This window comes from Heteronotia binoei, chromosome 19, assembly GCF_032191835.1.
Source record: "Heteronotia binoei isolate CCM8104 ecotype False Entrance Well chromosome 19, APGP_CSIRO_Hbin_v1, whole genome shotgun sequence".
Lineage (NCBI taxonomy): Eukaryota > Metazoa > Chordata > Lepidosauria > Squamata > Gekkonidae > Heteronotia > Heteronotia binoei.
The window spans coordinates 35,466,766-35,483,425 of NC_083241.1; the positions used below are offsets into that span (position 1 = coordinate 35,466,766).

The window sequence follows — 16,660 nt, forward strand, 5'->3', positions numbered from 1 at the left end:
GGAAAGAGAGAAAGGAAGCACAATGTCCTCAGTCTCTGCGCTTGCGCACTAACAAAAAAAAATATGACTTTCCTGTTGGGCTTGAGACCACCAGAGCGTCCTCACAGGGGATGTGTCTGAGGCAAGGCTTTTTTTGTAGCAGGAACTCCTTTGCATATTAGGCCGGATACCCCTGATGTAGCCAGTCCTCCTGGAGCTTACAGTAGGCCCTGTACTAGAACTCCTTTGCATATTAGGCCACACACCCCTGATGTAGCCAGTCCTCCTGGAGCTTACAGTAGACCCTGTACTAGAACTCCTTTGCATATTAGGCCACACACCCCTGATGTAGCCAATCCTCCTGGAGCTTACAGTAGACCCTGTACTAGAACTCCTTTGCATATTAGGCCACACACCCCTGATGTAGCCAGTCCTCCTGGAGCTTACAGTAGACCCTGTACTAGAACTCCTTTGCATATTAGGCCACACACCCCTGATGTAGCCAGTCCTCCTGGAGCTTACAGTAGACCCTGTACTAGAACTCCTTTGCATATTAGGCCACACACCCCTGATGTAGCCAATCCTCCTGGAGCTTACAGTAGACCCTGTACTAGAACTCCTTTGCATATTAGGCCACACACCCCTGATGTAGCCAGTCCTCCTGGAGCTTACAGTAGACCCTGTACTAGAACTCCTTTGCATATTAGGCCACACACCCCTGATGTAGCCAGTCCTCCTGGAGCTTACAGTAGACCCTGTACTAGAACTCCTTTGCATATTAGGCCACACACCCCTGATGTAGCCAGTCCTCCTGGAGCTTACAGTAGACCCTGTACTAGAACTTCTTTGCATATTAGGCCACACCCCTGATGTAGCCAGTCCTCCTGGAGCTTACAGTAGACCCTGTACTAGAACTTCTTTGCATATTAGGCCACACCCCTGATGTAGCCAGTCCTCCTGGATCTTACAGTAGGCCCTGTACTAGAACTTCTTTGCATATTAGGCCACACCCCTGATGTAGCCAGTCCTCCTGGATCTTACAGTAGGCCCTGTACTAGAACTCTATAGCAGCGCCCGCCTCGCGGCCTCACTGGATCTCTTTATTTCAGTCTCTTCGGGGTATTTTACTTGTTTATTTGATGGAAATATAATTCACTTCATAGGGGGCCACAGCAGCTTTGTTTGTTTTTCCCAAAAATATAGGCTCTCAAGAACTTTAACTCAAACCACAGATTTATTATAACACAAAGTCTTTAAACTGGGGATATGGGAGATATTTACACAGGCTAACACGTTGCTCAGTTGTTTCAGGCTTTACATTAACTTTTTCCTTCTTTGAGTCTCTCTCAGTTACACAGTTCACAGTTTCCCTATAACTTGCTCTCTCCACCTCTAGCACAGGTCTGGCCTCTTGGGAATGATGTGCCAAGTCTCACCCCTCGACTGGAGTCTCTCCTCTCAGCCCTTCTGGTGTCTCAGACCCACATCCACTCCCTCAACCTCCTCACTAGATCTTCAGGGTTGTCTATAGGTGTCTGTGACCGTTCAGGTCTTGACTGACTCACACTTGTTCCTCACACACAGCCCTCTTGGCTGGTTTTGTCGAGCTTGCAGCCTCTGGAAGTCTTTCCCGCCACTGTCTCAAGCTCCTTCACAGGATCAGCTGCCCTCCCAGCCTCTGTCAGGCACGAACTGACCCTCTCAGTCTCTGTCAGGCCCCAACTCTGACAGACTTCGCTGACAGGCACCAACACTGTCAGACCCTCACTGACTGAATCCCTGCCTCAGCAGCTTCTGTCACTCACAGACTTTCCCTCCCTGAGAGCTCTGAGCACTTTGCCCCCACCCTCAGGTCACCTGACGCAGGCCCTGTGCGTCTTCAGTTTCTGGTTAACCCCTAGCTTTCCGTCACAAACTCCTTTGCATATTAGGCCACACCCCTGATATAGCCAATCCTCCTGGATCTTACAGTAGGCCCTGTACTAGAACTCCTTTGCATATTAGGCCACACACCCCTGATGGAGCCAATCCCCCAAGAGCTTACAGGGCTCTTAGTACAGGGTCCAGAGATAGAATTCTAGCAGGGGCTCCTTTGCATATTAGGCCACACACTCCTGATGGAGCCAACCCTCCAAGAGCTTACAGGGCTCTCAGTACAGGGTCCAGGGATAGAATTCTAGCAGGGGATCCTTTGCATATCAGGCCACACACCCCTGATGCAGCCAATCCCCCAAGAGCTTACAGGGCTCTTAGTACAGGGTCCAGGGATAGAATTCTAGCAGGGGCTCCTTTGCATATTAGGCCACTCACCCCTGATGGAGCCAATCCTCCAAGAGTTTGCAGGGCTCTTAGTACAGGGTCCAGAGATAGAATTCTAGCAGGGGCTCCTTTGCATATTAGGCCACATGCCCCTGATGGAGCCAACCCTCCAAGAGCTTACAGGGCTCTTAGTACAGGGTCCAGGGATAGAATTCTAGCAGGGGCTCCTTTGCATATTAGGCCACACACCCCTGATGTAGCCAATCCTCCTGGAGCTTACAGAGCTCTTAGTACAGAGCCTACTGGAAGCTCTACTTTTTCAGAGACAAAAATGTGTGAGCTGGAGGCTAAAAATCTGTGAGCTAGCTCACGCTAACTCAGCTCAGAGGGAACACTGATTACAACTAATTTTCAGGCAATATAGAGATTTTCAGGTAATGGAGAAAATGGCTGCTTTGGAAGGTGGACGCCATGGCATCATACCCTATCGAAGTCCCTCCCCTCCTCCACCCTCAGACTCCACCCCCAAAATTTCCAGGTATTTCCCAACCAGGAGCTGGTAACCCTTCTGTTTGGGAAAGTGGAGATCACAACGGAGTGGACTGGACAGTTCTGATGCTCTGCTTTATCTCTTCCAGATGCCTTCAGCTGTTTGAACAGTGGTGGGGATGATTCGAGCGGCGATGACGTTGTATCTGTGGTAAGTTCAGGGGCCGCTCGCAAAAATTATTGCTTACTGACGTTTTATACCCTGCTAATGGAGACCCAGAGCTGCTTACATCATTCTCCTCTCAAGCCCAGGGCTTTTTTTTATCACAGGAACTCCTTTGCATGTTAGGCCACATCCTGCTGATGTAGCCAATCCTCCAAGAGCTTACAAGGCTCTTAGTACAGGGCCTACTGTAAGCTCTCGGAGGATTGGCTATATCAGGGAAGTGTGTGGCCTAATATGCAAAGGAGTTCCTGCTACAAAAAAAAAAGCCCTGCTAAACATATAAACATATGAAGCTGCCTTATACTGAACCAGACCCTTGGTCCATCAAAGTCAGTATTGTCTTCTCAGACTGGCAGCGGCTCTCCAGGGTCTCAAGCTGAGGTTTTTCACACCTATTTGCCTGGACCCTTTTTTGGAGATGCCGGGGATTGAACCTGGGACCTTCTGCTTCCCAAGCAGATGCTCTACCACTGAGCCACCATCCCTCCCCAAAGCCACTGTCCCTCCCCCAAAGCAGAGGGTCTTAACTTCTAAGTAACTATAACTGAGAAGTGGAGTTATTTTCTGCATCTCCAGATCTTGGAAAGTTATGTTTTGGAACCGGCAAAAAATGGAAGAAAAGAGTCCTGTAGCACCTTGAAGAGTTACAACATTTGTAGTAGGGTAGGAGCTTTTGTGAGTCACTGCTCACTTCGAAAGATGCAGCTAGACTGTGAGTCCATCTGTCCTATATACTGGAAAGTGGAGTGACTTCCGATGCCAGATGACAATAGCAGGCGTTGATTGGATTAGGTGTGATACGCAGAGAAGTAGTAGGCAAGAAAGAAATCAGCATTGCTAGTGAGACGAGAAACTTAGGTCTTGATTCAGTCCAGGTGGATGGATTGTCTTGAGCTTCATCATCAGACAACGCATCCACTGCAAATAAAGAGGGACATCTGAGATTTATTTATTTGGCTCTGACTTACTGTATACACTTTCTACTTTAGCTTGACATTTGGAGACTTTCACTCCATGTCAGAGTTCCTCTTCATTGCTGAAAGTTTTGTCCAACAAATTCTGAAAGCCTAGAAACATCGGCATTCCGAAACCGAGCAATCAACAGTGACCCTGGCAGCTCAGTTTATCAGGTCATTCCATGCACCCCAAAAGTTTGCCAACAGAGACCCAGATTTTCTGTTTCATGCTGTACTCCTGCACAGGGGTCGTTGTGCAGAATAAGAGGTGCCGGAGCTCATTAACACATAACTCATTTGCATATGCCACACACACCCTGACATCACCGAAAGGTGTACTAAATGATATCAGCTCACCATCTACCTTGAAATGTTTCTTGAATTAGAATTGTCATAATAAAAACTCACTCCCATCCAGTGTTCCCTCTAAGCTGAGTTAGCGTGAGCTAGCTCACAGATTTTTGTCTTAACTCAGGAAGGATGACGCCGGAGCACACTAATTGATGCAGTAGCTCACAACTTTAATGCCAGTAGCTCCCAAAGTAGAATTTCTGCTCACAAGACTGCAGCTTAGAGGGAACATGGCTCTCATCATATTTTTGAAATGACTTACTCCTATGTGGCCAGAGGGGCATAATGAAGATTTCCGTTTGTCCGCTTTATATGTTTGGATCATTTTCCCTTTTTAGTGAGGAAAATATTAGAAAGTTTGTCAAATTTTATTCAGCAAAATTCTCACAGGGGGTTTGCACAATGGAGCCCAGAAGCAAGTATTTTGGGGCAGGGGAGTAAGAAAGAAAGAGCGCAATAAAATTTAGAGCTTCCGGAGCTCTGCTCCTGTGAGCTCCTGCCAAAATGAGGCCTGCTCCCTGATTCCTCCAGTTTGGAGTTCCAGTTTGGTGTAGTGGTGAAGAAGAAGAAGAAGATGATGATTTTGGATTTATATCCCGCCCTATACTCTGAGTCTCAGAGTTTTAGAGCGGTCACAATCTCCTCTACCTTCCCCCCCCCCCCCCCACAACAAACATCCTGTGAGGTAGGTGGGGCTGAGAGATCTCTTACAGCAGCTGCCCTTTCAAGAACAGCTTCTATGAAAGCTATGGCTGACCCAAGGCCATCTCAGCAGGTACAAGTGGAGGAGTGGGGAATCAAACCTGGTTCTACCAGATAAGAATCCACGCACTTAACCACTACATCAGGGGTGGCCAACGTTAGCTCTCCAGATGTTTTTTGCTTACAACTCCCATCAGCCCCAGCCATTGGCCATGCTGGCTGGGGCTGATGGGAGTTGTAGGCAAAAAACGTCTGGAGAGCTACCATTGGCCACCCTGCACTACACCAAACTGGCTCTTAAGTGTGTAGACTCTTATTTGGGAGAACCGGGTTTGATTCCCCACTCCTCCACTTGTACCTTCTGGAATGGCCTTGGGTTAGCCATTAGCTCTGGCAGAGGTTGTCCTTGAAAGGGCAGCTGCTGTGAGAGTCCTCTCAGCCCCACCCACCTCACAGGGTGGGTGTTGTGGGGAAGGAAGATAAAGGAGATTGTGAGCTGCTCTGAGACTCTGAAATTCAGAGTAGAGGGCAGGATAGAAATCCAATTTCTTCTTCTTCTTCCCACTTCCCTATTTGCCAAGAAGGGGATTTGACCGTTTCAGAGTCGTTGTCTGAACAGGTACCACAGCGCGTGTTGTCTCATTGCTTAGGGTTCCATCCTTCAAGAGGACATCAGCTCAGAGAGCAGACAGGATGACTACTGGAGAAATATCTTCCGCCCACCCAGACAGCTTGTCTCAGGGCAAGGATCCCTGGTGTTTTTCGACCTGAAGGTTTTACGTAAGAGGCTGGTGCTCCCGCATAGATTCGAACGCAGCACCTGGGTTTCACTTGCGAGGGAGACTGGAGCTTGCAATTAGGGTTGCCAAGTCCAATTCAAGAAATATCTGGGGACTTTGGGGGAGGAGCCAGGAGACATTGCGGGTGGAGCCAGGAGCAAGGTTATGACAAGCATCATTGAACTCCAGAGGGAGTTTTGGCCATCACATTTAAAGGGACTGCACACCTTTGAAATGCCTTCCCTCCATTGGAAATCATGAAGGATAGGGGCATCTTCTTTTGGGGCTCATAGAATTGGACCCCCTGGTCCAGTCTTTTTGAAACTTGGATGGTATTTTGGGGAGAAGCATCGGATGCTGTGCTACAAATTTGGTGCCTCTACCTCAAACCACAGTCTCCCCAGAGCCCCGGATACCCGCAAATCAATTCTCCATTATACCCTATGGGAATCAATCTTTATAGGGAATAATGGAGTGGCCAGCAGACATTTCCCTCCCCCCCCCTCATGTCCCCTGTAAGCTGCAGAGCCTTGTGAGCCAAAATGCTACTTTGTGAGCTACTGGCACTAAAGTTGTGAGCTACTGCATCAGTCAGTGTGCTCCGGGGTCATCCTTCCTGAGCTAAGACAAAAATGCGTGAGCTGGAGGCTAAAAATCTGTGAGCTGGCCCACGCTCACTCAGCTTAGAGGGAACACTGCTCCCTCCCCCCCCCCCCCCCGCTTTCTGATGACCCTGAAGCGGGGGGAGGGCCTCCAAACCAGGGGATCCCCTGCCCCCACCTGGGGATTGGCAAGCCTACTTGCAATGCGAGGCAAAGAGATCCTTGGCTTTTGTTCTCCGCCCCTGTTCACAGAGGAGCCATCCCTCGGTGGCTGCTAGCCACACTTACTGAAAGGAGCCTCCGTAGTCTCTGAAACCCACTGCTAGGAGGCAACAGCAGGGCATCGCTTTTGCATTTAATTATAGCTCTCTTTTCTCCCCAGTTGGGACTTACAGCGGCTTAGAACATCATTTCCTGCTCTTGCATTCTTTTGACAACAGCCCTGTAAGATAGCTGGACAGAGAGTTTGTAGGAGGATGCTGTTACCTTCAGAGAGCCAGTTTGGTGTAGTGGTTTAGTGTGTGGACTCTTATCTCGGAGAACCGGGTTTGATTCCCCACTCCTCCACTTGCACCTGCTAGCATGGCCTTGGGTCAGCCACAGCTCTGGCAGAGGTTGTCCTTGAAAGGGCAGCTGCTGTGAGAGCCCTCTCCAGCCCCACCCACTTCACAGGGTGTCTGTTGTGGGGGAGGAAGGGAAAGGAGATTGTGAGCCGCTCTGAGACTCTTCGGAGTGGAGGGCGGGATATAAATCCAATATCTTCATTTACCTCACAGGGTGTCTGTTGTGGGGGAGGAAGGTAAAGGAGATTGTGAGCTGCTCTGAGACTCTTCGGAGTGGAGGGCGGGATATAAATCCAATATCTTCATCTACCTCACAGGGTGTCTGTTGTGGGGGAGGAAGGGAAAGGAGATTGTGAGCCGCTCTGAGACTCTTCGGAGTGGAGGGTGGGATATAAATCCAATAACTTCATCTACCTCACAGGGTGTCTGTTGTGGGGGAGGAAGGGAAAGGAGATTGTGAGCCGCTCTGAGACTCTTCGGAGTGGAGGGCGGGATATAAATCCAATATCTTCATCTACCTCACAGGGTGTCTGTTGTGGGGGAGGAAGGGAAAGGGGATTGTGAGCCACTCTGAGACTCTTCGGAGTGGAGGGCGGATATAAATCCAATATCTTCATCTACCTCACAGGGTGTCTGTTGTGGGGGAGGAAGGGAAAGGAGATTGTGAGCCGCTCTGAGACTCTTCGGAGTGGAGGGTGGGATATAAATCCAATATCTTCATCTACCTCACAGGGTGTCTGTTGTGGGGGAGGAAGGGAAAGGGGATTGTGAGCCACTCTGAGACTCTTCGGAGTGGAGGGTGGGATATAAATCCAATAACTTCATCTACCTCACAGGGTGTCTGTTGTGGGGGAGGAAGGGAAAGGAGATTGTGAGCTGCTCTGAGACTCTTCGGAGTGGAGGGCGGGATATAAATCCAATATCTTCATCTACCTCACAGGTTGTCTGTTGTGGGGGAGGAAGGGAAAGGAGATTGTGAGCCGCTCTGAGACTCTTCGGAGTGGAGGGCGGGATATAAATCCAATATCTTCTTCTTCTTCTTGCTTGTGGGTTTCTTAAAGGCACCCTGGCAGCCACTGTCTAAGCCAGGGGTGGCCATACTGTTGAACCATGCCGTAAACAAATGCCAACGTTTGATTTTTAAGACAATGGGGCAAGCTTAAAATAACGTAGATTTCTTATAAGATCTGCTTTAAAAGCTGCCATGCTTGGTACCTGGTGCTGTAGTGTAGGGTTGATCATTGGCGGGGCCATTGTGGTTTTGAACAGTAATGACTATCATTATATAAACTAGCTCACAGAACTGAGCTGTCGTGTCTCTCTCTTCTGGCTATAATCTAGGGTTGCCAATCCCCAGGTGGGGGGGGGGGCGGGGAAACACAGCCCAAAGGCATCCACAAACAACCAACCAACTATGGAAAACTTATACCAGTATTATATTAAATACAAATACATATATAAATACAAATACAAATTTAGAATGAAACAAGTAATCCCCTAAGACAAAGTCTTATCTCTCAGATGCGAAGTTGTTTTATAAAGCAGATGTCCGGGGAAAGCAATTCTTGAAGAACCGTGAGCATGGATTCCCTGAATTGTTTTCCCCGGACATCTGCTTTATAAAGCAACTTACGCAACAAAAAATGCAAGCTAGTGACCAATTTACTAAGAAGTATATAGAAATCAGTCCAAATGTCCAAAACATGTATATTCAAGTCCCAAAGTAGCGTGTAAAAGGCGTGTTTCTCATTAGGTTTTGGTTTCTTAGGACGGTCTACAGTCCAATTATAAATGCTACCGTCTGCGTAGTCTTTAAGGTCCCTGTTGAACTTCTTAACCTTAACCTCTTTAATCTTATTCTCAAAATCATATAAACTACTTCTAAATTCCTTAATTGTAGGAGTACAATAGGGAGGATGGGGATAGGAGAACTGGTGATGATTTTTTAGGACAGGGCCAGGACCAAAGGAACTGCAAGAAGACTTAGTTGTAAATTTGTCTAACCAGTTACTGACAGTTGAGCAGCGTAGGGTGCTTAATAGAGGGCTGGGTTTTGTGCCTGTACCTGATTGCAGCAGTTTTCAGACAAGAATTGATCTTTCTAAATTAATCCGAATGATCAAGCTCAAAAAATTGTTTTGGCAACGATGAGGGCAACAGGGAAATGTTCTGCCCCAAATCCACACTTAATCCCTCTATTCAGGATCCAACAATTGTAACTTTTGAAAGTTTAGTTTTGAGAGATGTCAAAAGGCTGGAAAGCAATTTAGAGTGACCTTGGAGTAATCTGCCTCGAGAGGAGGCTTTTAGCTCTTAAAGGGCTGATACAGGATGATTCTATCATAGTGAAGCCTGCTGATAAGGGCGGGGCCATTGTGGTTTTGAACAGTAATGACTATCATCAAGAGATTGAAAAGCAAGTAGCTGTTACCACACGTTATAAGTTCTTGATGAGTGATCCAACAAGGAACATTCAGAGATTGATTAAAATTGTCCTGAATGAAACTGAAATGATGGGCATAATCTCCAATAAGTTACATAACTCCTTGCCTTTGCATCTTGCCTGAGATACATAAACAGATACTCCACCACCAGGGAGACCAATTTTATCAGGCACAAACTCGGTGTTAGAACCCTTAGCAAAGTATTTAGATTATTTTCTACAACCCTTTGTCCTCAGAATGAGGTCTTTTACTAAAGACTCAACTCAGTTTATTAACAACATTGAAGGTTTATTGGTTCCAGAAGAGGCTGTCTTGATCACAGCAGATGATTCTTTGTATGGAATATTTTGTATGTTGTATCTGCTGTGATACAACATACAAAATATTGTGGTGTTTGTGTCTTTGAGCATGTTGCATTAGAAATATGTTACTTTACCTTTAAGAGGTTTGTGTAATAGCAGCTGCAAATGAGATGTTTGCCTTTTACCACACTACTTTGGGACTTGAATATACATGTTTTGGACATTTGGACTGATTTCTATATACTTCTTAGTCAATTGGTCAGTAGCTTGCATTTTTTGTTGTGTTATCCATTACAGTGACCTCTCTCAGATTGTATTTTATAAAGCAACTTTACATCTGAGAGAGAAGACTTTGTTTTAGGGGATTACGTGTTTCGTTCCAAATTTGTATTTGTATTTATAGATGTATTTGTATTTAATACAATACTGGTATAAGTTTTCCGTAGTTGGTTGGTTGTTCATGGATGCCTTTGGGCTGTGTTTTTTCTTCACTTTTCCACATTGCTCTTTGGGTCACTCAATCCCCAGGTGGGGGCAGAGGACCCCCCCAGTTTGGAGGCCCTCCCCTCGCTTCAGGGTCATCAGAAAGCCATGAGGGGGAGGGAAATGTCTACTGGGCCCTCCATTATTCCCCATGTTAACAGCACCAACGGTTTTAAATTTTAATCGATTTTATTACTATGATGCACTAATGTGTTAGTCACTTATTCTCATTGTGACTATTGTTGTAAGCCGCCCTGAGCCTGCCTCGGCGGGGAGGGTGGGGTATAAATTTAATAAACCTAAAGCTAAACATGTGGCTCTTTCACACATGTTGTGTGGCTCTCGAAGCCCCCGCCGCCCTGTCAATCGACTTGGAGAAGGCATTTCTCTCTTTCAGGGCTTTTTTTGTAGCAGGAACTCCTTTGCCTATTAGGCCACACACCCCTGATGTAGCCAGTCTTCCGAGAGCTTACAGCAGGCCCAGTACTAAAAGGTCTGTAAGCTCTTGGGGGATTGGCTACATCAGGGATGTGTGGCCCAATAGGCAAAGGAGTTCCTGCTACAAAAAAAAGCCCTGCGTCTCTTTAAATCACTTCTCCGAGCCAAACCAGCCAGCAGCTTGGAGAATGCATTTAAAGTTAACGTTGCTTTCTTTCCACCTCTCCGCTCCCTCCTTCTGTCCCCATCTGTTTGCCTGCCTGCTTGCCATCCTGTCTTGCGACTCTCAAACATCTGACATTTATTCGATGTGGCTCTTAACGGTAAGCAAGTTTGGCTACCCCTGGTCTAAGCAGAAGGCTGGGCTAGAGAGGCCTGTGTCCTGATCCAGCAGGGTTCTTCTTATGGGACCCACTCCAAGTAGCTTTTTGCGGTCTTTCTCAGACAAAACGCAGCCTCTCCCTTTTCTTGCAGCTGGGAAGATCCTTCACCTGGTAGCTGTCATTGACGAAACCAGCATATTCTCCGTTGTGATCCAGCCGCTGCTGTCTTCACCTAGAAGAGACATGCAAGGAGGTCTCTGCGAGATCGGGCTGGAGGCCTTCCTCTGCTGCCTCCTGAGTCTCCACCAGCCCATCCTCGTGGGCTACGACTTGTGGTCCATGAACTTTCCAGCCCTGGCGGGGGCCTTGAGGACCATCAAGAAGGAGGAGGACTTCAAAGGTGCTATTTTTGGTTTCTTAGATGCCCTGCCCCTCATTAAGGAGAGAGTCCCGAACCTTCCCAGCTATTCGCTGAAGAGCCTAGAAAACATCTACCTTACCGGGCAGCTGAACGAGAGCCAAGTGATCGACTGTGCCAAGACCGTGAAAGACCTCTGTATCGTTTTGGATCTGAACCCGGGGGTGGACAGAAGACTGGTGATCCCCTATTCCAGCTTGCAAAGTTTTGGTTCCCTCAAGCCTCTATTAACGAGGGGACTCCTCAGCCGTTCCACTGTTCAGGCTTTGGCTCTGCACGGCGTCTCCCTTTACGTGCTGCTCTCCGTATACAAAAAGGACCCAGGGCACGGGTTGCAAAAATTTGCCAGGTACTTGAATTCCAGGCAGATCAGTGGCGGGAGGAAAATCCGACAGCTGATCCGGGCTCGACTCTATTTTGACACTCTCCCCTCCATGTCTCAGGCCTCGACGTCTGCGGCAACGAAGTCGGAGACCTGCTTCTGCCATTAAACCTGAAAATAAGCAATATGTCTGTATCTTGAGATAAGCGATGACATATCTTCCAGGTTTAGACTGGACGTGTTTCGAGAGGCTCTCCTTTCTTCAAGTCACCATCATTACATTTGGAACTGCTGCTCAAAATAAAATTTCACAAATCAAAGGACCACTACTGGAAATGGACCAGGGACTTCTACATGGACTTCTTTTAATCTAGACACAAATAATGGCTCCGAAAATGTAATTTTGTATTGTGGAGTGCATAACACGTTATTTTAAGTAAGGTACAATGTTGTTTTGTGGTTGCTCATCCTGCACACTGTAGTTTCGCGTTTTGCTAAGTATCCTGCTATTAACCTGCCAACGCCGGGCACCACTAAAACCAGGGCTTTTTTTGAGCAGGAACGTACAGGAGTTCAGTTCCGGCTGGCTTGGTGTCAGGGGGTGTGGCCTAATATGCAAATCAATTCCTGTTGGGGTTTTCTATTGAAAAAAAAAGGTAAAGGTAGTCCCCTGCGCAAGCACCAGTCGTTTTCGACTCTGGGGTGATGTTGCTTAAAGCCCTGTGCAAAACAATGGTGGTGTGGGGGGTGGCCTAATATGCAAATGAGTTCCTGCTGGGCTTTTTCTACAAAAAGAGCCCTGGCTAAAACGGTGCGCTCTTCAGAGACGTCCAGTGAAGCCTCTGAAGAGCGAGCTGCAGGGGAAAGTGGCGGCGCTCTTGTGCGCTGCCTGTTGCTCCCTCGCCCCTCGCTCGCCTGGCCTACGCAATGACATCACTTTTGGTGACATCATCGTGCCACATGCATGCAAAGATAATTTTTTCCAAGGGAGCTGGGGGCGGGGTGCAGGGGTCTGCCTCAAGCATCAGAACCCCTAGCACAGGTGCTACCTCAGGCCCTGATCCAGATGGCCTGGGCCAGCCTATTCTCATCAGCTCTCAGGCTAAGCTGGGTCAGCCCTGGGTAGTATTCGGTATGGGAGACATAAGAACATAAGAGAAGCCATGTTGGATCAGGCCAGTGGCCCATCCAGTCCAGCACTCTGTGTCACACAGTGGCTAAAAAACCCAGGTGCCATCAGGAGGTCCATCAGTGGGGCTAGAAACCTTCCCACTGTGCCTCCCCTCCAAGCACCAAGACTACAGAGCATCACTGCCCCAGACAGAGAGTTCCAACAATACACTATGGCTAATAGCCACTGATGGACCTCTGCTCCTTATGTTATTCAATCCCCTCTTGAAGCTGTCTATGCTTGTAGCTGCCACGAGCTACTATGGCAGTGAATTCCATATGTTAATCACCCTTTGGGTGAAGACCAAAGAGTCTTTTGGGAGACCACCAAGGAATACCAGCAATCAGGAGGCAGGGGCAGGCTTTATTCAGACACCTCTCTGAATTTCCTCCATGTCTCCAGTAGGGGGTCAGTCATCAGAGGTTGACATGACTTCCAGGTGTGCACACACACAAAACAAGGGCCCAGGGTTCAAAAATACATCACAGTCCAGAAAAGTGAATTGCAGGTACATGAATACATGCATGAAGCTGCTTTCTGTTGAATCAGACCATTTGATCCATCCAGGTCATCACTGCCTACACAGAGGTCTTTCACATCATCTACTGCCTGGTCCTTAAACTGGAGATGCTGGGAATGTAACCTGTTCCTGGGACATTCTGCATGCAAGCTGATGTTCTTCCACTGAGCCATGGCCCCTCAGTTTGTTAAATTGCTGACAGGCCATTTGCCCTGCTGGACCAGACAAGTGGTCCATCTAGTCCAGAGCAGAGGCTGAGGCCTTCATAAGAACATCAGAAGAGCTTGACTGGATCAGACCAGTGGTCCATCTAGTCCAGCCTGCTGTCTCACACAGAGGCCAACCAGTTCCTCTGCAGATCCAACAACAGGGCACAGAGGGCAAGGCCTTCATTAGAACATCAGAAGAGTCCTGCTGGTTCAGACCACTAATTCACCTAGTCCAGCATCCTGTCTCACACAGAGGCCAGCCAGTTCCTCTGGAAGGCCAACAACAGGGCACAGAGGTTGAGGCCTTCTCCTGTAAGAACATCAGAAGAGTCCTGCTGGATCAGAGCAGTGGTCCATCTAGTCCCCGCATCCTGTCTCACGCAGAGGCCAGCCAGTTCCTCTGGAAGGCCAACAACAGGGCACAGAGGCTGAGGCCTCCCCCTGATGCTGCCTCCTGGCTCTGGGATTCAGAGGCTTATAGTGGCTTTGAATGAGGAGGCTCCCCTCAGCCACTGATCAACCTCTCCTCCATGAATCTGTCTAATCCCCTTTGAAAGCTGTTTCTTCCTGCGGCCCTCACGACAGCCTCTGGCAGCAAATTCCACATTTGAATCGCTCTCTGTGTCAAGTAGTCTTTCCTTTTGTCCATCCCGAACCTCCTGCCCGTCAGCTTCATTGGATGCCCTCGAGTTCTAGTCTTTGGGGGTTTCTCCCAACAGTGTTAAGAGAAAAGTCTCCATTTCAAGCTGCATTTCTCTAAAACTTTTGGCAGGCTTCCTGAATTCAATGAACAAGGAGACCTGCATAAATATGCTACGGATTGCAAGTAGGGTCCCCAGGTGTGGGTAGGGGATCCCCCTGCTTCAGGGTCATCAGAAAGCGGGGGGAGGGGAGGGAAATGTCTGCTGGGAACTCCATTATTCCCTATGGAGACTTATTCCCATAAGGAATAATGGAGAATTGATCTGCGGGTATCTGGGGCTCTGGAGGGGCTGTATTTTGAGATAGAGGCACCAAAATTGCAGCATAGCATCCAGTGCCTCTCCCCAAAATACCCCCCAAATTTCAAAATTATTGGACCAGGGGGTCCAATTCTATGAGCCCCAAAAGAAAGTCCCCCTATCATTATTTCCTATGGAAGGAAGGCATTTTTAAAAGATGTGCAGTCCCTTTCAATGTGGCGGCCAGAACTCCCTTTGGAGTTCAATTATGCTTGTCACACCCTTGCTCCTGGCTCCACCCCCAAAGTCTCCTGGCTCCACCCCCAAAGTCCCCAGATTTTTCTGGAATTGGACTTGGCAACCCTAATTGCAAGACCCCACATGTGCAAAAACAGCTGTTGTGTCAGGTGTTTGCAGGATGCTTAAAATATCCCAGAGGAAGCAGCTGGGGCAGAAACAGCACCCACGCAACATCCTCAGGCAACCTGCAGGGCCTCCCTGGAGCCAGGCTGCTTATGTTGGAGAAAAAGGTGATTCCATCCATTTCATGAGGCCTGAATGGGCTTTGAGGGTGGATTAGGGTTGCCAGGTCCAATTCAAGAAATATCTGGGGGTGGAGCCAGGAGCAAGTTGTGACAAGCATAACTGAACTCCAAAGGGAGTGCCGGCTGCCACATTTAAAGGGACTGCACACCTTTGAAACGCCTTCCCCCCCCCATTGAAAATAATGAAGGACAGGGAGACATAAGAGAGGCCATGTTGGATCAGGCCAATGGTCCATCCAGTCCAACACTCTGTGTCACATAGTGGCCAAAAAAATTATATATACACACACACACACACACTGTGGCTAATAGCCACTGATGGACCTCTGCTCCATATTTTTATCTAACCCCCTCTTGAAGCTGGCTATGCTTGTAGCCGCCACCACCTCCTGTGGCAGTGAATTCCACATGTTAATCACCCTTTGGGTGAAGAAGTATCTCCTTTTATCCGTTCTAACCCGACTGCTCAGCAATTTCATCGAATGCCCACGGGTTCTCGTATTGTGAGAAAGGGAGAAAAGGACTTCTTTCTCTATCTTCTCCATCCCATGCAGAGACCATCTTTTGGGGCTCATAGAATTGGACCCCCTGGTCCAATCCTTTTGAAACTCGGAGGGTACTTTGAGGAGAGGCACTGGATGCTATGCCACAAATCTGGTGCCTCTAACAAAAAAACCCAGCTCCCCCAGAGCCCCAGAAACCCACAGATCAATTCTCAATTATACTCTATGGGAATTGGTCTGCATAGGAAATAATGGAGTGCCCAGCAGACATTTCCCTCCCCCCTTGCTTTCTGATGACCCTGAAGCATTGGGGGGGGGGGCCCTCCAAACCGGGGGATCCCTGTCCCACCTGGGGATTGGCAACCCAAGGTGGAATACAGAGCTCTGTAACGGGGCAGGCGCTCTCCCTAGCAAAGCTAGTCCAGAGGTTCCCAATTTACAGATGGATGGACTCTAGTGCATGGGTGGCCAAACTAACATAAGAGCCACATAGAATAGACATTGGGTATTTGAGAGCCACAAGAAGGAAGGAAGGCACATAGGAGGGAGGGAGAGGCGAAAAGGAAGCAACTTAAGTTTAAATGTCTTTTCCAAAGCTGCCGGCTGGCTTTGCTTGGAGAAGCGATTTCAAGAGCCTTTCAATGCCTTCTCCAAGCCAGGCAGTGGGGGCTTCAAGAGCCACACCATATGTGTGAAAGAGCCACATGTGGCTCCCGAGCCACAGTTTGGCCCCCCCCCTGCTTTAGGGCATCATGTCCCTGCTGAGTTCCTTCCTTGTGTTGCCATCCTCCAGAGGGCACCAGAAGATCTCCCACGGTTACAATTGATCTCCAGAGGACCGAGATCAGTTCCCCTGGAGAAAATGGCTGCATTGGAGGGTGGAGTCTATGGCCTCGTACCCCACTGAGGTCCCTGCCCTTCCCAGGCGCCAGCCCCAAAATCTCCAGGTCTTTCCCAAGCCAGGGCTGGCAACCGTACGTCAAGCATCATGTCTTTGGGCTACCAGTCTCCAGGTGGAGCCTGGAGGCATGTGGGAACCTTTGGCCTGAGCCTGAAGGAGATGGAAGGATGGCCCTTTCACCTCTTGTACCTTGCAGTACTTGGAAAACTAGCCCAGAAGGCAGCGATTGCTCCG

At 48.5% G+C, this 16,660-nt stretch overlaps 1 protein-coding gene across 1 annotated transcript in view; it reads left to right on the plus strand.

Moving 5' to 3' along the window:
* The window catches only part of LOC132587510 (protein PML-like), a 30,040-nt gene extending 17,964 nt beyond the window's left edge, over positions 1-12,076 (plus strand). The window contains exons 6-8 of the mRNA XM_060259788.1: positions 2,877-2,938; positions 5,613-5,742; positions 11,048-12,076. Coding sequence (XP_060115771.1) covers positions 2,877-2,938; positions 5,613-5,742; positions 11,048-11,805 — 950 coding nt within the window. The 3' untranslated portion in view covers positions 11,806-12,076. The remainder of the gene's footprint in view (positions 1-2,876; positions 2,939-5,612; positions 5,743-11,047) is intronic.
* The last annotated feature ends 4,584 nt before the right edge of the window (positions 12,077-16,660 follow it).